General features: G+C 39.4%; 1 protein-coding gene across 1 annotated transcript in view; it reads left to right on the forward strand.

Annotated features, from left to right (window-relative positions):
* Nucleotides 1-21,261, forward strand: part of ZFHX4 (zinc finger homeobox 4) — a 179,612-nt gene that overhangs the window by 7,233 nt on the left and 151,118 nt on the right. The window contains 2 exon segments of the mRNA XM_067017037.1: nucleotides 15,482-18,117; nucleotides 18,984-19,486. Coding sequence (XP_066873138.1) covers nucleotides 15,528-18,117; nucleotides 18,984-19,486 — 3,093 coding nt within the window. The 5' untranslated portion in view covers nucleotides 15,482-15,527.

Genomic DNA, 21,261 nt, shown 5'->3' on the forward strand with positions numbered 1-21,261 from the left:
CTTGGAAACATTTGCAGTAGGGTTTCCCCTTGTCACTAGTTAGGGCTGTGACTGGTTATCAGTTGATGTGATCAGGGCCCTTAATGATGTTTCTTCAACCATAATTAGGGCAGTTAAAATACCATAAGTGTTAAGACACTTTGAAAGGTGGGAATTGGTTCTTTTGTACATATGTAAATCAAATACAGTGTGGATAATTATTTATATGTATACATTTTAAACAAGCTCTTTCCGGTTTGGGGTCACCACAAATGAGCCATTGAAGGCTACCCCAGAGCAGCATTGAAAGATTCCGCCAGATATTGACCTAACTTGTTTTGTTACTAGATTGTAGAACTTCTGTTTGCCTCATCACTTTGACTGTTCAGTTGCTATTCAGTACTGTTAAGATGGCTACATGGAAACTTGTGGAATCAGAAGTGTTTTCACATAAATTAAAGTGTAAGGGTTGCCTCTTGAGTACAGAACACTGTCAGGGAAAAGTGTTTGATCTTTGTTATATAAAGTCACCGACATTCTTTACTAGAGCCCTTTCGAAAAATTGTCAAGAAATTCTGCATTGTTTCAGAAACTTTTCTGGTTAACTTTATGGATACGCTTGCAAAAATCTTAAAAGAACAAAAAAATCCACATGGAAGCTATTCTTTTACATGCAGCAGGGCTTATTAAGGTATTTCCATAAGAAAAAATGTGTTAATTTAAAAAATAAATTCATTTAGATTTTAAGACATTGTTAACCAAGCACCATGTGTTGTAACTGGCAGCTTTCCAGCCACCATGGAAGTGGATCACACATGGGTTAATAGTAGCTTATGTGATGTCTGCATTCTTAGGAAATGGGCAAAAGCCCAGGGTATTCTGATATCAAGATTTTTAGGAATCAGACAGAAAGCAGAATATATGTTTATATGTGAACAGATGGACACATGTGAGAACTAAAAGTGCACAATTTCTCTTGGCACTTGTTTTAGTTATCCCTGATGATATAACCAAGATCTTAGTGCACTCACAGTCTTTGATGGCTAAGGACAAAATGGTCTTTTAATGAGGGCTCAATGGCATTATTTTCTTGTATATGGATTGTTCCCCCTGTGATCTTGCTGGATTTGATGTTCTGTTAATTCCCTAGTTTCAGAGGTTCACAAGTTGCCCTGAAAGTTTGATACGGTTTCACATTTGACATACAATCCTCAGTCCAGGAATGGCCGCTCCCCACTCCCCTATTCTTTTCACGGTTTGTGAATGAACTAAAATATTTGCCATTTTGAAGCACTTTTGAATGTACGCACACAACCTAAAAATGGCTTGACACTAAAGTCATATTTGGCAAGCAGCTTGTCTCTGGTATAATTAGCCACTTTAACATTCTAGAGATTGAAAAAATAAACAAATACAATTTAAGAATTTGGGCAGCTTGACTTAGTTAATGTGTCATAATGCCCTGATGGTCCAAGACAAGTCCTGAGAAGGTGTTTTAGTCATTCAGGTCAGGGGTTCACACACTAGCATCATATATTTAGATGATTGATCATTTCTAATGTTTGCTTGTCCTGGGGAGACGACAGGGCACAGTTGATAATTTTTGAATGGTACACATTATAGCACGTACCTCTAGGACAAAGTTTATAGGTTCCATTGTGTTCTAGCTGTAAAAACAGAAAGCGTTCTGCAGGCATTTACTCAGATCTAAATCATTTTAACCAGGGAAAATCGACTTTTGGGTTAAAATATGCATTTTATAACTGTCCATAAAATTCTTTTCCTTCACTGTAAAGAAGAAAGGAAATCCATAGCTTTAACAATGTTAAACTACAAAAACATATGAGCTGGTGTATGCCACCTGGTTGTACTGTTAATAACAAAACAAAACTTTCTAAGAGAGAAGTTTGTAAAGAATCTTAAAATTTGCCTGATTGGAAGAATTAATTGAAGAAGCCCAATCATATCCCAAAGTACCTTTATTAAACCTGAAAGGCTTTACTAATGTAGATTTTCTAATATATAGTTCGTAGTACTTTTCCCCCACACATTTAGGAATAAAGCAATTCATACTTAAAATTTCCTGAGCCCACTAATGAATGGAGTCATCTCCTTTGGTTTAATAGATACAAACTAGGAGTGTGTGTGCAGACACACACACACACACACACACACACACACACACACACACACCCCTACCCTTTTTCCGTGTTAATGTCTCTCTTTCCTCTTCAGATGTGTTTATAGGGGTAGCATGTGCGGTGTTCCTCTCTAGACTAAATTTCTTTCATTTTCTAAGAAGTGGCCAACAGGATCGCAACAGAAAAGAGCAGGCAGGGTGGTAAGACAACTGGAAACTATCAAAGGGCTAACTCCTGGAAACTTCCTTATAGTTCTTCAGTTCAACCAGCTCATTTTAAAATATGGCATACTGAATTCTGGAGAAGTAAAGGTTGAGTCAGCCAGCAAGGTAGGAACATGTCAGGACAAGAACACAGCTGTCCCAGCTCTAGGACCAATGGTCACTCAACTATATTGGCTGCTTAGAAAAGGGTTTGTTCTGTGAATGAATACAAATGTGGTGGAAATGGGGGAGAGAAGAAAAGGAAAAGGTGCAATGGTAATCCAACAGTGATGTCTCCTCTGAGAGAGTGAGTTCTCTGTTACTGAAAGGAGACCAGTAGAATCTGGATGGCCTCTTAGCACTGTGACTGGAAGCATGTTTTTGTGTTAAGTAGGAGGTGAGCCTAGGTATTTTGAAGGGTCAAGATGAATCTACGATTCATAAAAGTACTAATGATCTCAGTGACTTAAAATGTATTCTTAATAACGATGAACGCCGTGTGAAGGAGAAAGGACTCTATTTTGTGGCGGGAAAGTAAAGACAAAGCTGTGATGTTTTAGAGGCAGCAGAGTGTAGAGAAAGAATGACGCTTAGTTTAAAACCAGACATTCTTTTGATTCTGTTTACTTGGATTCCTTTTTCCTTTTTAAATGAGTTTGTTTAATTTAAGTCTTAGATATTTGAAAATCTACTCCAATTTTTGACAACTCAATGACCAATAGAAATCTTGTTAGATCTGTAAGACACTTGGGTTAAATTCTTGTTATAGATGACCTTATCAAAGTTATTTAATCTTTTTGAGCCTCATATTCCTCATTTATATCTCAGAGTTGCTGTAGAGCTTACCTAAGGCTAAACTGTTGTGAACATATTAAAATAAGTGAATGTGGACAGGGTCCGATATCCTTCATTCCCCTTTTCTTTATTGTCAATAGCTGGTTTTGATATAATGCTCTACTGAAGAGTACTTGATAAAGCAAATCTACATAGAGCTTTTGAATAGAGATGCCCCTCTCCCTGACAAGGGAGAGAGATAGGAATTCGTCAAGGGGGATGCCTAAGAGGTAGGACCAAAGGGTAGTCTCCTTCTTCTCATGTTTTCTCATTGACGGATACCTAGATGACATCTAGGTGGATACGCCTCCACCTAATTATTTGCTACTCCATCATCACAAGTTGCTTTGGTTTTGAGGCATTTCTAGATGATTTTAATGCATTTCTGGGATCTTTTTATAAGAAGCAAATTAGAACAGAAACAGACCTTAGTCTATCCATCGGAACTCAAGATTCCAGACTGTCCATTATATACAATAATAGAAGAGACCACAACGCTTATTTCAGTATTGAAGCTGACCCTACCTGTTTGAAAGCCTTTGAATTAGAGGTTTTCCCCAAACTGGATTAGATGTCATAGCAATACCTTTTTATATACTTGATGTTATGATATTCTGATATGCCATGAAAGAAGAATAAATACTGTTTACATGGCACTCTGCTGACCAAAATTTATGCCAACCTAGAGAAAAGATCCAGTTATTATTAACCCAATAATATTATAGAACCCTGAAATTTTCTTGTGAGAATTTTATAGCCAAGTTATGAGTCTCCTCTTGGCTTACCTCATGGAGGACATCACAGTCCTTTATCTTTCTATAGGAATGCATTATTCAGAGGAGGATGACGCAGGTTCAAAGGTGATAAGATTCACGATAAGGGTTAATAAGTTTATAAACACAATTTTTCGATCCTCTACACTAAAATCTATTTCTCTTATGGTTTTCCTTTTTGATTTTAAAATTCATAATAATTTCCCATTGAGTTACGTGTAAGATACACACTTAAAATTATTCTTTATATTTTTATGGAAAATATAAGTGTATTTTGGATAGTGATTTCCCAGATTTGAGTTTGATTTTCGTTTGACATTTATAATATATATTTAGTTCACAATCTTTGCTCAAGTTTTTCTTAAAAATAAAAGTGTGCGCCTTGCCTACGTTCTGGTCATTTATAAGTGGCCCTGGACTTAACCATTCATTTGAAGCACATTTATTTAAGGCAAAGCATTTATTGAATACTGATAGGGTAGGATATATTTCATTTGAAGAAAATAATTAGCATCTTAGCATTTTTCATGATGCTTGTTTAAGTTTCTCCTCAAATAAATTTCAGTCTCCTTGAGGGCAGCACCCATGTCTGTTTAATCCCTTTATATTCACAGTGATGGACAATATTGGCAAATCCTTGGTAAATATCCTCAATAAATACATGAATACATGAAAAAATATGATTGTTAATTAAAAACATAAATAAAACACTTCAGTTTACTATACTACTGGAATCTGCCTCTCCTCTTGAAATCTGGGTATTGGAAAAAAATGTGACCTTAAGAACATCTGGGTCTGTCTTGGAAAACTCCATAGGGAAAACTATCTTCCAAGCACAATCTAAATGGGTTTTTGTATTAGAACCATAGCTTGTTGCAGTCGGAAGGGATATAGCACAATCCCCTGGTTTAACCCATAAGGAAACTGAAGCTCAGAGAAATTTCCGGGAAATATCACACAACTACAGGGCACAGCCAATGAGAAAATCTAATGTGTGTGTGTTTGTGTGTGTGTGTGTGTGTGTGTGTGTGTGTGTGTGTGTCTCCTTCGGCAAATCATTTAACATTTTTCAACTTAGTTGGTTGAGCTCCTCCCATATCCAAAGATTCTATAATATTAATATGAGAATAATTTCTGTTATGCTGGAGATTTTTTCATTTGTGGAATTTTTCCAAGCAAAGGAAGATTTTCAGTTGGTACAATTTCTATGATGACCGTAGAGCCAGCTGACTGCTCTCGGATTGTAAAGCTAAACTGCTCGAGATAGAACAAGAATTGCCTGAAAGGTGAAAACTTGCAGGAAAAATGGGGTGGGCGACTTAGTTCTTGAAATGAAACAGGGTGCAGATTAGGAATCATTGTGGTTTGCCAGAAGTTGCTGGTCATAGAAGCCTGTTTAAGTGCTCACTGTCAACAAGGAAGTCATGGGCAGCACTTAAAGTGGCTCACCTCTGATTTATTCATAAACCTCACACGAGCACTTGGCTTTGTTCTTGCTCTAGTAAGGGGGACTGATGCCAATAAGCACAGGAATAAAGAGCTCCTTGCATGGTCCAGTAGTGAATAGCACTTTACCTCAAAGCCTGACCTCCTTTCCCGAGGTCTGTTATGCTACAGTCGACTCTGATTGGCTGAGCGTTCTCAGATGAATTGACAGAAGAGGTTATAACAGTTATCTACTCTGTAAACTCCATAGTATAACGAGAACTGTGTAACTGCAACTGGGGTTCTAACTTAACCTAAAGGTTGTGGCATTCATGCTAAATGGAAAAGTTTCCCTTTCCCCTCTTTTTAAAGCTTGAAGAGTTTCACATGTAATAATGGTCAGAAAAAGATTGCTCCTTTCTAATTGAAGAAGACAATGACCTCGGAGGGAAATGGGTTTTGACAATCCCTTTTTCCATTAAAATGAATTTAGAGAGATTTAGAAAGGTAAGGAATTAAGGGTTCCAGAGTAAAATCCGTCCTACACGGGGAGGGGGGTAGAAACAAAGAAATGGGCTTGCAGATTGATTAGCTGTGTTTATCTGAGAAGCTTCACTTGTGCCACTTCACAGATTACGCTCTGCTCCGGCCGCCCCTCTGGAGGGGAAGGGGCCTTTAAGAGACAGTCAGATGGCGGGTTTGCGGGGCAGAGGTTGAGTCGAGTTACTTAAATCCCCAGAGCAACATTTAGTTAATGCTAGTCTTTTTTTTTTTTTTTCCCCTTCCCTGATCCTGTCCACTCTGGCTTCCCTTTTCTCCTTTTGATGAAGTTGGTCTCTTACTCCTTAAAGTGCATATATTTACACAAAAATTTCCTCAAATTTTCACAACACATTAACCCAGAAGAGCCATATTAGGAGATGGTGATGAGAGTTAATGATATATCTTTAGATAAAGCCATCCTCCCGTGCAATCACATCAGAGTCATCAGCTCATTTGTCATGGCTGAAGTGAAAATGTCAGGACCAATGAGTGTATGAGTGCTGAAGGGGGCGAAAGGGCTTTTGGAGAAAGATATTTTTGTGCTGGGAGTCGGCCATGGCTTAGATTTAGCTCCAGGGAAATATTGGGATTAGCCAACACTGTGTACAAATCCTTAGCATAACAGAATTAGTTGGGAAAATGGAGAGGTGGGGGTCATGAGGATGGGCACATTTCTGGAGCATGCTCTAGGCTGCAGGCCAGAAACTATGGTAAAGAATGAGACAATTTATTAAAAGTATTTTAAGGCATGTGCTGTATGCAGTCTCACTGATTCCGGGAAGATTGAAGTTGTAGATTTGAATGGCATCAAGGGAAGACCTGCCATAACTACACTAAATATGTATACATGGTTTTTGTTTTAAATTTAGCTGTATTAAAAGAATTTTGACCCTAACATCTAAACATGTTTCAGGGAGCGCACAAAGATAATACTCAGGCATAAAGCACTTTTGACAGTACCTTTAGAGTGGAAGTTAATACTTAATTTAAATAACAGTAATTATGGTGGAATACTTGTTGCATTGTTGGGTTTACACAAAACCCAGAAGCTAAACTTTCTTTACACAGACTTAACTCTGAAACTTTAATTGAAAAGTAACTGATTTTCTTTAGCTCCAGAAGTTCTTATCTTTGAGAGACCAGTACTAGCAGATTTATTTCATTTTGGATCCAGTGAACTGTTCTCTTTCAGATAATGTACCCATACAGCCTTTTCTTGTTTAATTCTATTGATTTACAGTGTTAAAGTGAAATAATCTGATACCTGTTTCCTGCCCTTTGAGTATTTGTCGTCAAAGAGGCTGATTAGTTTTTTTTTTTTCCCCAGCTCTTTAGCAGTTTTAAATGTATAATTATCATTGCATGTCATTTGATAGCTGCACTAATTGCTGCCAACTATTGTCTGTTTGCACTTAATGCTGAAACCTGATCAACATCCTTCTTTGGTTGATGTTTGGTGGTAAACTTTAATTAACTCTTATTGCATTGAAGAAGAGTTCAGGCTTGGTGCTAACTAATCATTTACCTTCATTATGTCCTGACAGCTCCACTTGTTCTTGGTCCTAATAGATACACCAGTCAGTAAATAAACCTGCAAACCTGATGCCTTGTAGTTGCTCCACGCTGATATTTTGCTACTTAAAGTATAAGATAATTGGGCCCAGATAATTAGTTAGTTAGTTTAGTACCTCTAGTTCTGCAGACACTAATCTTAATTGCCTCTTTCATGCTGGACAATTTCATTTTAATAGAAACTGTAGATTTGAGATAACATTATTCCTTCAACATGGTTCCTATGAACATGCATCTTTTGAATCAATACAATTAACCTTGTCTCCTGTTGGAATTCTTGTCATTATTTTTCCTGAAATACTTTTCCTGTAATGATATTGAAGTTAAAGTAATCAGGTTACCAGCAGATCATGTAAAATTCAACTCAAAATTGCTGGCTGCTTGATTTTAATTTGTCTGACATCAAGTTTGTTTGAAAAGGGATAATATGTGGGTAAACCAAGGAGCTTATAATTATGGTTGACGTTTGTTTGTTTATAATGAAATTTAATTAACGTGCATACATTTAAAACACAAAAGTTAATTACTGAATTGCGCACTTCACTTATGGACAGCAGTCAAATTAACTTTCAGGCCAAACAAACAAACAAACAAACCACACACATACACAAAAAGCAAACAAGAGGCTCTTCATAATAGAAATAAAATAACCAACAAATCTGAGTGATCAAACATAAATTTGCCAATATTTCATCCAGAAGAAAGCTTTCATTCCACTTAGGTTCTCTATGTTAGTCCAAATGTGGCTTCTAATAGAAAATAATTTAAAATATCTACATGGGATATAAAAAGAGACTTGCATTTGATAGACTAAGAGTCTTGGATAGTAACAGGGCACTTGGTAGTGATTTAAGAAATTACGCATATAACTTTCTTCATTAAAACTATTTTGAATTGTTTGAAATCATTGCCCTGGGAATAGGATTGTTTGCTGGAATACCTGACCTGTGATTAATTTTATGAAGATAATTATGGTAGGTTTAGCCTGCAAGGAATGACATTTTTCAAAAAGAAAATAAGACTATACTTAACACTACTATGCTTATGCTATATTGGTTATGAGATCATATTGTGGGACTCATGAAATACAAATAATTATACAATTGTTTCCTCATTTAAATATTAAGTTGTCAGTATTTCAATAATGAATTTTATATATTAATAGACAAAGAAGAAAAAAATACATGTATGTTAGGATATATTGTCTTCACATTGTATATGATAAAAATGTATGTGTGGAATGGTTTTCACTAGTCTGGTAAATCCGTTTCTGAAGCCAAATATTCTATAGTTATATTTACCTTAATGAAACCAATTAAGATGAATTTTTTAAATGTTCCTATGTGACAACTTAAAAGCATTATCAACTAAACACTCTTAAATTGGGTGTATGCCAGAGAGATTAGTCAATTACATTTTAAAGACTAGAAATCATATAAAAAACATGGCAAATATGATTTATAAATTTTAAAAATGATTAATTCAGTACATGTTTTTCCAAGGAAAACTAAAGGGTTCCATGTTTAGACTTTCTATTTCAAAGTTTTATTTACTTGAAATTTCAAATATAGTAGGGATTGAGGAAGAGGGGTCTGAGAAGGGAAAATGATTCTGTCCCTCATTGAGATGCTTTGTAAAATGAGGGTAATTTACACAACCTTTTAGTACTTCCAGAGAGTATATTTATATGTGTTTTAATATAACACCAATTGATTGATTTGTAGATTAATATTTATTTAGGGAAAAAAAATTTAAAGGATCATAGAGTCATTTAACTCTAATCCTACTTTGTATAGATGAGACAAAGGGAAGATTATTAATACTTAAGTATGGCTGGGTAATGGCATCCAGAGGTAACTTTTTCTTCTATAAAGAAAGCAAAAAAAAAAAAAAAAAAAGTCGGGATATTCTCACAGTATTGGCAAACAACAGCTTTCTAGTAATGCTTTAGCTGATTAGGACATCCTTACCCTTTAATGAAGCAATCACTACAAAGCCCCAATGTCAGCTGGAATACTGGCAAAACAGTATCAAAGAAAGAATCAGAGAGAGGCACTGAACATAATTACAGTTCATGTCCTTTCTCACACCAATGCAAACTATTCATTTTCAATTAGAATGAATAAGAAAATTAGAAAGCAACTAGATTGGTTAAAAGGACCAAAGTTTGTTTACAGAGGATAGCTAAAGTATTAGGTCCATTTTGCTCACTGATTATGAAATTTTCCTGAAGCAAACAAATAAAATGAGTCATATAATGGCGTAATTTGGTTAAGGAGAGATTATTGATTTCTCTCTAAGGAAAGTAGCTGGAGTTTGATTAAAGTTGCGAAGAAAACTGAGTAAAATTCCTATTTCCCACAACTAATCAAGTTAAGAACTATCGGACCCATTGGCAAAGAGTACTTTTCCTCTTTAGTTCTCCAACACATATGTTTAATGACCTGTAATTGTCATTTAAAGTCCATGGAGGTTTAGAGATGAGAGAGAGAATGAGGGAAAATGAGGCTGGAAAGAGGAGAGGAAGAGGAAGAAAAAAACGAGAGGCAAAAGCATCGATTATAAGGGTCCTGTTTATGAGAAGGAAATAAATCTGCACTAAATAGCTAATTTAGGTTTTAATGAGAAAAATGAGAGAAAAACAGGGGAAAATGACTTCATTGACTTACACACTCATGTTTGCCTTTGTCAACTTTCCCGTTTTAAAAATGTGCTTGGTTTAGGTGCTTACTATATTTGGTTACATCCTTTTATTCAAACTTAATTACCTTCTCCCCTTTGTCGTGACATGGGTGGAAACTTTTTGCCGTGTCAGGAGAGGTCGTCACACATTCTTTTGCAGCTCTGTTCATTAATTCCTTCTTGCAGAAGCATTTTCTCTCGTGCTGGGAAGGTAGAAGGGTGTAACAGAAGACCCCTGAAACATCAGCAGGAAGCTCTAAGCTGGTTAATGCAGTATAATTGTCTGGACATAGACTGGTCTTTGTTTGTGTGGTTCACTCCGAATCAGCTGTAATTAACTCCAGAGTGTTTCCAGATTGCCAGCAAAGAAAAATTACAGCTTTTCTGTTTTAAATTGTAAAGCTCACAAACATTAACTATGCAGATTGCTTTTACTTTGATATATTTCTATCCTGCAAGAAAAAAAAAAGCTTACTTGCCCCGCCCCCATCTCTAAAACTGTGCTTTTGTTAAGTTACGTAATTTAGTGTCTATTGGAACGTAATGGTCCCTTAATAGTTCGGTCTGAAATCTTTTTACTCAATATTTTCAATCCTTTGACATCCTTGTATTTGCCTTCTTTCTTGCTAACGTTTTTAATACCGCAATGGGGAAGAAGTTATGCAATCTTTAATGGGATACTAAACATATACTAAAATAAGCAAATTGCAGAGAAAGCTGAGTAAAGAAAACCACCAGCAACCAACTTAAAACTCTAAGATCAAATACGTATTCTGACGTAACTGGTGCTTCTACACACGTACATTACCTGTGTTTTGATATACATCAAAAGCCAGATTTCACTACCCTCTCGTCTTGGTCAGCACAGCACACCCTTCTAAAAGCTTCTGTACAGTAGTTTGTAATTATGAATTCCAGCATGGGTAAAAATGAGGTAGCAGTGTGAGCTAATACAGCCTAGGACACAAAAGATCTGTCAGCAAATGATGCAAAAAAAAAAAAAAAGTCCAGCCAAAAATCTTTTTTTTTTTCTTTCTTCTGAATTTAACAATAAGGAATTTAAGCTTCAATGTGGCTTTAGCAACCGAAGAAAAGAAGCTCTTGGTGTCTGCATAATACCACTTTGATGGATTTTTTTCATCAGTTCTCTGTACGTGGCAACAAATAAACAAGTATAATTATACTTGTGAAGGTCTATTCATTGCTTTGTCAGGATTAGATATATGTGCCGTTTTCACACTGCGCCTCTCTTTTGTCTTTGCCTAACTCACTATGACATATTGATAGAGGATTTGGGATGGGGAAAAGGCCACAGCAGAGACAGTGATGACCTTTTGGAAACTTGATATAATTCAAGGATTTTGATTTATTTTCTATGTATATATATATATATATATATTTAGGATTTGTAACTTGTTATCAAATTCCCTTGTAAGTGGACAACTTTTAACCCGTTTAACATGGAATGGCGACTCAAAGTGTTATGAGTTGGCTAAAGAGCAGATGAGAATAAAAACAATAGGCAAAGGGGCACAGTGGTCTTCTTTCCCAGCACTTAGCAGAGTGGCTAACCTAGCATTCCTTTCCCATTATTCTGTCCTCTTGATCAGATCACGTTCTTTTTAATCATTTCACAAACACTGTCTCACTGTGCTACAGAGGAGGGCTGGGACAATCTCAATGAAAAAACAGAGGTAAAACTGGCCTGATTTGGGGTTCTACTGGGAACTCTGCTTTCTGAATGCAAAGGAATTCTTCTGTTGTTCAGAAAGCACCCCCTTTCATTAGCCAGCCTCCTGGTAGGTGGGTTTGGTCATTTAGCAGAGAAGAGTTCAGGCAGCAGTGACTGCAGGACCGAAAGCAAGGCAGAACAAGCAATAAAAGTTCTTTTCTGCATGCCGTCCATTAGTTCCGAAAAAGGGATTGACATGATCAAAGTCACTGATCTTGTGAATTACTGAGAATACCCAAAACTGTGTACACGTATTCTAAGCAGACCAGCAGGTATGTATTGTTCTGAATGTAGCATTAAAATTATATTAGGTTTTCTCTTTGAGATTTCTTGAGGACTTGGGTGTTTTCTTAAGAAATAGAATGTATGGCAGTAGAGAATAGAAATTGATGAAGACTAAATAGAGAGCAGCTTAAAGGCTGAAGCAACTTTTACAGTGAGTTTACTTGTTATGCAGTCATTTTGGAATGAATTCTGTGGTTTAAGCTAAATGGTTGTCTTGGGGGTCTTTTAACTGGGACTTATAAACTTTAGTGTAAATTTCCTAAGTGGGACACGTTGATAAAAGAAAGATCTCGTCTGACGCTGGTGACAGAGAAATCACTTAGCATCATATTCAGTGTCACGGAACATATTGATCTAAATAACTTGAACCGCACACACTAAAGCGATTCCATCCAAACATGCTGGTAAACACTGCCGTGGTCATAGTCTATGGCTACAGATTTAAAAATCAGGTAAATCTATTACTAGCTCTATCAGTTCAGATAGTTTTGTTACTGTTGCTTTTGGAATTAAATGTAAATTTGATTGCAGAGAAGACTTACTATGTATTTGGCTTAGTTTCTGATTAATGTGCAGCTTGTGAGAAGAACTTGATAGGCAGGCAATTTTGTGTAAAGTTATGTGGGAGTATTGTAACAAAATATATCCCACCACATTGCTGTGACCTATGATGGACACTGTAGTATAGTTTTCATAATTTTTTTTTCACATAGCAATAATGTCATTACATTTTTGAAAGTTACTTCTGGCTCTGTTAAGATAAAATAAAAAGAGAGGATCTACTTCCATATAGGGAAATACTGACATGAGTCCATGAATGGACTCTGCAGTATTTCATATAGAGAAATATTGCAGAATCCATTCGGCATCTGGCCAAAATTATTAACTGCACATTACATATAACTCATTTGGGGTGCATTCAGCATGTGTGTACTAATTCTAGTAGGTGTTTTTGTAGGCTGAGAACTGTTGTAGGTGTGCAGGTAAAAGAGAATTCAAGTAATAAAAATAGCTCAGAAGCTTCTTTACAAAGCTGTAAAGTGTTTGAGAACTTTCCTCACTCTTGTAATTAAGGTGAATCTTCTTCCACATATCTGCCGAAGTTATCATAGGAAAGAAAAAAAAAAAAAAAAAACTACTTTGGGTCCTGGAACTTTACATTTTAATCTAGGATCATTAATTTAGTATTATTTACCACCTTGCTTCCACTCCAACTCTACAGTTTCTTCCTGCCTTCCTCATATCTTTTAGTCCATCAAGGGATTCTATTTTAGACATTTTGGCTGCCTTCAGTATGTATACCTTGTACAGATTTGGTAAATGCAAAGGTAAACATTAATGTTTGTGGACTAATTAGAAAATTATTAGGTTTTCACGCTTTTGGGGATTTATCAGATTATTTCAGAGGGTTTTAAAAGCTGCATGCATGCCGTGAGGATAATTAACCTGGAGCTCCTCAATGATTAAAATTACACACTAAGCTTTGTGATGTTTGATTCGTGAGCAATTAGAATGTCATTTTTAACCATCTTAGATACCAGAACGAATTTTGATTTTATTTTCAATCTATGCAGATCTTTGGATGTATTTGAAACTGATGACTTCCTCTCTGATTTAGCTAAGATGAAATTTGATTACAGTAAAGAGAGTATGAAGAAGTTATTCTTCATACTTAATATGCCAGTGACCTTCAAGGATGTCTTTCTTCTAGAAGAACTTTTGAAAAGGAATTTCTAAAATACCTAGTAATATTGATGAGCCCAGAGTTATGTTTTCTTCTTAGCTCTCTGCCACTGTGAAGTCTACACGATAGAATGTAGGGGTGGGAGGGGCATCCAGGGTGAGTCATCTTATGTCCATCCTCCCCAATATAATACTTAATGCAGTATAGCCAGGTCCCCAATAGAACGCGTAATGCAGTATAGCCACGTCAACCTTCCTTGTTTCAGAAATCATCAGCGTACGTGAAAGTGTTGATACTTCTACATTACAGGGCTTTTTGCTTTGAAGTTCTGAGTCCCTTCTGTTTTGAGATTTGAAAGAAGATGGGTTACCGGTTTCATAAAATCAAGATGGTGCCTGGGTCACAGAACGAAAACAAGCACTAAAGTTTGAGACCACTCTCGTGTCTAGTGGAATCATTCTGCAAATGGAGAGATGTGCAGGGACTCAGAGAAGCTTAAGCCCTAATTAAGCTGCTATTCCAGTAGCTGAAGTTCGCAGGTACACACACAAGTGGGCACACACATACATACTCACACCCAGAAGGGGAACACATTTTTACCAACTTAGGCCCAACTTTCCCCTGGTACCTTGCCATGCTACCAGAAACTGATATGGCTTTGTAGAGTGCATCTTATTCTCAACAAAGGGAGTTTATGGCCTAAGATGTTTGCCTGGAGAAAACAAAAAAAAAAAAAAAGATTGAAGTATTTTCATCAGTAGTGCCTGCGTATGATTTGTTAAGCCAAGGGAGATGTTGATTGAGGCGGTGGTTGAGAGATGGGCAACTCACCGGGACTGATAACATCAAAATGGTATTTGGGGAAAAAAAAAAACCAAAACAAAAAAAACCGGCGTGAATACGATTGTCCCCTAGGATGACAGGACTGGTTGCAGTAAATATTAATTTCTGTTCTGGTGCCTATTGAGGTGACTGAAGTATGGGGAAGAATTGTGATTGGTGCTTAATCAGGGCCAGCCAGATACCTGCTGAGAGCTTTTGCACAAGGAAGATTTGTAGTAAGCTGATTTACTGGCAAAATGAAAACCAGAGAAGAGTTTGGTTCGTGCTGCCTGTGACTGTAATATTTCTCATTTTAAGGCTCCTTTATTGTTGGTCTCCCTCCCACACGCACCCCCCCTTCCAGTCACTCCTGATAAAGTAAAAGGGAAATTAAAAAAATTACAAGTTATTTGTGTTGTCCTTTTATTCCTGCTGTCATGTATGAAAGCCATTTAGATTTCTATTAAAGGGGGTGTTAAAGCTCTTACGTATGTTCTATCTGTTTTCAGAAAACAGGCATGAAAAGAAAATACGGCTTACTGATATGAATTTTAGACTTGTGATGAATGCTCACGGATTTCAAAAACACTTTGGATGTCTAGGCATGCCTGTGATAGCTATCTACATTATTTTGCTCCATTTATACAAAGTCTGTCTGTGATAGATAGGTAGGCTGGTTTTAAGTTTTTCCCCCTCCCCTTTTTAGATAGTATGAGTTTACAGCAGCTGTAAATTAGTGATGGGCTATTAGTGAGCTGTGTCATTATTTAATAAAAATGGCTCCTCTCACCTTATTTTTTATCCAGGTCCCTGACAGGCTGGATGAAATGAGATCCCCATGTAGCAATTGCCATGGAAACCTGTGACTCCCCTCCTATCTCAAGGCAGGAAAATGGGCAGAGCACATCAAAGCTATGTGGAAAGGCACAACTTGATAATGAGGTGCCAGAGAAAGTTGCAGGGATGGAGCCTGACAGGGAAAACAGCTCCACAGATGACAACCTGAAAACCGATGAGCGCAAAAGTGAAGTCTTGCTGGGTTTCGGCGTCGAGAATGCAGCTGTCACTCAGGTTACCTCAGCCAAGGAGATACCGTGCAACGAATGTGCTACTTCTTTTCCCAGTTTACAGAAATACATGGAACACCACTGCCCGAACGCCCGCCTTCCGGTCCTGAAGGATGACAACGAGAGCGAGATCAGCGAGTTAGAGGACAGTGACGTGGAGAATCTCACCGGGGAGATCGTTTACCAGCCCGATGGGTCAGCTTATATAATTGAGGACTCCAAAGAAAGTGGGCGGAATGTGCAGACCGGAGCAAATAGCAAACTCTTTTCGACAGCGATGTTTCTGGACTCCCTGGCATCGGCTGGAGAGAAGAGCGATCAGTCTGCTTCGGCACCTCTGTCGTTCTACCCACAGATCATCAACACGTTTCATATCGCTTCATCCCTCGGGAAACCATTTACAGCCGATCAGGCTTTCCCAAATACCTCAGCACTAGCAGGAGTTGGTCCTGTGTTGCACAGCTTCCGTGTCTATGATCTCCGACACAAGAGAGAGAAAGACTATCTAACCAGTGATGGCTCAGCCAAAAACTCCTGTGTGTCCAAAGATGTCCCCAATAATGTGGACTTGTCCAAATTCGATGGTTGTGTTAGCGATGGGAAAAGGAAACCTGTTTTAATGTGTTTCTTGTGCAAGTTGTCCTTCGGTTATATCAGGTCATTTGTAACCCATGCTGTGCATGATCACCGGATGACCCTTAACGAAGGAGAGCAGAAACTCCTCAGCAACAAATGCGTCTCCGCCATAATACAGGGGATCGGCAAAGACAAAGAACCTCTTATAAGCTTTCTGGAACCAAAAAAATCCACTTCTGTTTATCCCCATTTTTCTACTACAAACCTCATAGGACCCGACCCAACCTTCCGCGGGTTATGGAGCGCTTTTCATGTTGAAAATGGTGACTCTTTGCCGGCTGACTTTGCCTTCTTGAAGGGGGGTGCAAGCACCCCCGGCTCAGCAGAGCAGCCGCTGGGGCTCACCCACATGCCAAAGGCTGAAGTGACTCTGGGGGGGCTGTCTAGTTTAGTAGTGAACACCCCGATTACCTCCGTCTCCCTTAGCCACTCATCGTCTGAGTCTAGCAAGACGTCAGAGAGCAAAGACCAAGAGGACAGCTGTGAAAGGCCAAAAGAGAGCAACGCTTTACACCCGAACGGGGAGTGCCCGGTCAAGAGCGAGCCCACCGAGGCGGGAGATGAGGACGAAGAGGATGCGTACTCCAATGAACTTGACGACGAGGAAGCATTAGGTGAACTCACCGATAGCATTGCTAACAAAGATTTCCCTCTCTTAAACCAAAGCATTTCTCCTTTATCATCCAGTGTGCTCAAATTCATCGAAAAGGGCCCCTCGTCCTCCTCGGCCGCTGTTTCTGACGACGCGGACAAGAAAAAGCAGGCCTCGGCCGTCAGGGCCGGGGGCGGTGTCGCCACCGGCTACGGCCTCAGTGGCAAGGACTTGGCAGAAGCGAGTGCCAGTCAAGACGGTGCCACGGCTGCTCACCCCAGTGAGACGGCCCGGGGGGACGAAGACAGCGCGGTTGCTCCTTACCAGCACGGCTTCACCCCGAGCGCCCCCAGCACCCCGGGGCCCGGCGGGGACGGCTCACCGGGCAGTGGCATCGAGTGTCCCAAGTGCGACACGGTTTTGGGGTCCTCGAGGTCTCTTGGGGGTCATATGACCATGATGCACTCAAGGAACTCATGCAAAACCCTCAAATGTCCCAAATGCAACTGGCATTACAAATATCAGCAGACCCTGGAGGCCCACATGAAGGAGAAGCACCCCGAGCCGGGCGGCTCCTGTGTTTATTGTAAGACTGGACAGCCTCACCCCAGGCTCGCCCGGGGCGAGAGCTACACGTGTGGCTATAAACCCTTCCGCTGTGAGGTTTGTAACTACTCTACCACTACCAAAGGCAACCTCAGTATTCATATGCAGTCGGACAAGCACCTGAACAACGTGCAGAATCTCCAAAATGGCAACGGCGAGCAGGTGTTCGGCCACTCGGCCCCGACCTCCAACCCCAGCCTCAGCGGCTGCGGGACCCCCTCTCCGTCCAAACCCAAGCAGAAACCCACCTGGCGCTGCGAGGTGTGCGATTACGAGACCAACGTGGCCCGGAACCTGCGGATTCACATGACCAGTGAAAAGCACATGCACAACATGATGCTCCTGCAGCAGAACATGAAGCAGATCCAGCATAACCTGCATCTGGGCCTCGCCCCGGCCGAGGCGGAGCTGTACCAGTACTACCTAGCCCAGAATATAGGCCTGACCGGGGTGAAGCTGGAAAACCCCGGCGACCCGCAGCTGATGATCAATCCGTTCCAGCTGGACCCGGCGACAGCGGCCGCTCTGGCACCGGGACTTGGTCAGTATTTACTGCTTTTCCGCACTGCTGTTAGTTTCTCATCACATTTTGATTTGGCGTGAGGCACCCAGATAAAGTGGTGAGTGCCCACCAGTTGGGGACAGTTCACTAGAAGGGACTTTCTCTTTAAGCTGGATAATCCAACCGTGTGTGCTTCACTTCAAACCCGAAGTAACTTCAGAGAGGAAGGAGTTAAGGGAGCAAGGACAGCGGTAGTTGGCAAACTTTGTTTTCCTCTAACGGGTTGATGAACAGATACGAACGGGCATTAATTGTCTGTCGTCGTTAGCTATACCTTACTCGGTTTGTAGCTTCCGTCTCGGCAGTTATGCACTAAGATATCAAACTTGAGCTTCCAAAGGGTATGCCATTATTTGTCGTGAAATTTTTTTGAAAAATGTTTTAATGTCTGTGATTGGAGAGAATTAAAGGAACAGTGATACTACGTTACCTTACCCCAGATATTTGGCCGTAGATTGCAGGCACACATACAGTATTAGGCAAGTCTCATCAAGCTTTCAGACGCGTTGCGAAATAACAATTAGTGCTCATGTAAGTTTATCTAGGTGCTGAAATTGCAAGCACGTGACTGTGTTGTTATGGTATTGATCAACTTTCCTGCCCTCAAAAATACAAATTTCAGAATGACGTCATGCCCAGTAGGAGTAATTAAAGCTATCTGATGAGGGAATTTGGAAGTTGAAAGGGATGATTGTAATTGATCCTGATTCAATCCTATTACCGCTTTTTATAGTTTAAGCTCTAGAGAAAGCACATTCCTTGTCAAGACTTTAGTTTACAGATTCCTTTGTGTGCGCTGTGTTTTCCAGTCTCTATTTTTCCTCTTAATTTTTTTTTCCCTGTAGTAAATAATGAGCTGCCGCCTGAAATCCGGCTTGCCAGTGGTCAGCTAATGGGTGATGACCTGTCCCTCCTTACTGCAGGAGAGCTGTCACCTTATATCAGTGACCCAGCGCTGAAGCTATTCCAGTGTGCTGTTTGCAACAAATTCACCTCTGACAGCCTGGAGGCCCTAAGCGTGCATGTGAGCGGTGAGCGCTCCCTCCCAGAAGAGGAATGGAGGGCTGTAATTGGAGATATCTACCAGTGCAAGCTCTGTAACTACAACACTCAGCTCAAAGCCAACTTCCAGCTCCACTGCAAGACTGATAAACATATGCAGAAATATCAACTGGTGGCTCACATTAAAGAAGGGGGCAAAAGCAATGAGTGGAGGCTGAAGTGCATTGCCATTGGCAACGCTGTTCACCTGAAATGTAACGCCTGTGACTACTACACCAACAGCGCGGATAAATTACGCTTGCACACCGCCAATCACAGGCACGAGGCGGCCCTGAAGCTCTACAAGGTAAGAAGTGTCATCCATTTCTGGTGGCGCAGAGTAGAGGAGGGAGGTAACCGTTTTGGAGCTTGGACCCCAAATCTGCAAGTTAAGGGAAAAATAAAAAAAAATTAGAAGGGCAGGAGCCACGGTTTCTGCTTCACATTGCTAAACGCAGAGCCTGTTGAAGTGGATGGAATCGGAAAATATATTTAAAGGATTTGCCATATGTCCCTTTTACACGTATCTCCGTGGGATTGATCGCCCTACTGGTTGTCCTGAAATAAAATCACTTTTCTGAGTGTTTCCATATATAAAATACTCTTAAACCTCTTTTATTGATTGATCAAAAACAACAACGTAGCAACACTCTTAGCTAAGTATTAATGGTTTCAGGGAGCAGGGGACAAAAATAGTGCTGCCTTGTTGAGTGCCTCATCTTTTGTTTGGTGACAGACAAGGATGATCCAAACGCTATATGTGTGGTTTTGGGGTTTTTTTTTTTTTCCCCTGCGGGCTCCTGGTGGTATTGAGTAAAAACACGCCCTCCCTTAGCATCAGTTGTCAGTCTCCTCCTTGACTCTGTTGTTATTTTGCATGACTTTATTCCCAGCTAGTAAAGTCTTTAACCCCCTCAGTGGGAGTGGCACAGGTAAAAATGTTCATTGAATGGCAACTAGACTTTTACGATGACGGTGGGGGCGGGGGGAAACTATCCGGATGTGATGAACAGCATCGTTGGTTACATACCTTGTCTTGACTTTCTCTGAACCCTAATTACTGGTTAATTTATTTCCTGCAGTTTGTTTACTGCATTGGCTTGATTGTCTTGGTTCGTGTACAAATGTAACAGATTCATTTCTAAGAGGAATAACTTGGTAACTTACGAAAACTTCTTTTGTCCAGAGGATATTAAAGTTCAGAAAATATTGCAAACCATTAGTCATGGCAACAAGCTCTAAATATGATTACAAAATCCATTTTGCAAGTGTTAGCTATTGATTTATACTAGAAATCAGTGATAACTATACTATCAGGAGTCAACCAGTGATTATAATACCTATGGCTCTTCTAATGCTCTTTCGAACTATAAACAGACCACAAAAAGAGCAGACTGTGGCTGCCTCGAGCAGGGGCAAGAATTATTCACTTGGCTTGGCCTGCCACTATTTGTTTGGGCTGTTTCTTGAAGTTCAAATCCTGGATTGATGTACTGAGCGTGAAAACCTAAAGTCGTGGTGTGAGAATTTGTAACGTTGTTCCTGTAATATCGGCTCTCTGTGGATCAATAATGAAAGCGTTAGATTTGGGCTATACAGTTTGAGGGGAGTACAGGCCCTGACGTAAGATGGAAAGCTTCGAAGTTGATGGTATTGAAAATATAATAGAATGGATTAATTGTATTATGATTCATAGCTTTTACAGCAACAGTTGACACCCATTCAGTTGTCAACTCTTCTTCTGCTGATACCTGAACTATTAAAACTTTTACAACACCTAGGAGAAAAAAAATAAACATTAAGTTTGTATAAATAATAGATCTCGACCCTGGGAGCTATGTAGAATATTCATGAACTGTGTTTGTATTCACACAGCTCCTCTAACACTTTACATTAACATGTTGTGAATGGAAGATATAAATGTACAAATTTTTCTGTTTTATTAATCTCATGGGGGAAGCTGAAGAAAGGTAGAGCGTTCTTGTTTATTTTCTCAGGAAAGGTTATTTAATCTAATTGTTTGACGATTATTTACACATGCGTATGTGTGTATTAAGTTTATCCATTCATTCCATGAGGTAT

Source organism: Kogia breviceps, chromosome 17 (assembly GCF_026419965.1).
Source record: "Kogia breviceps isolate mKogBre1 chromosome 17, mKogBre1 haplotype 1, whole genome shotgun sequence".
In the NCBI taxonomy this organism is placed as follows: Eukaryota; Metazoa; Chordata; class Mammalia; order Artiodactyla; family Physeteridae; genus Kogia; species Kogia breviceps.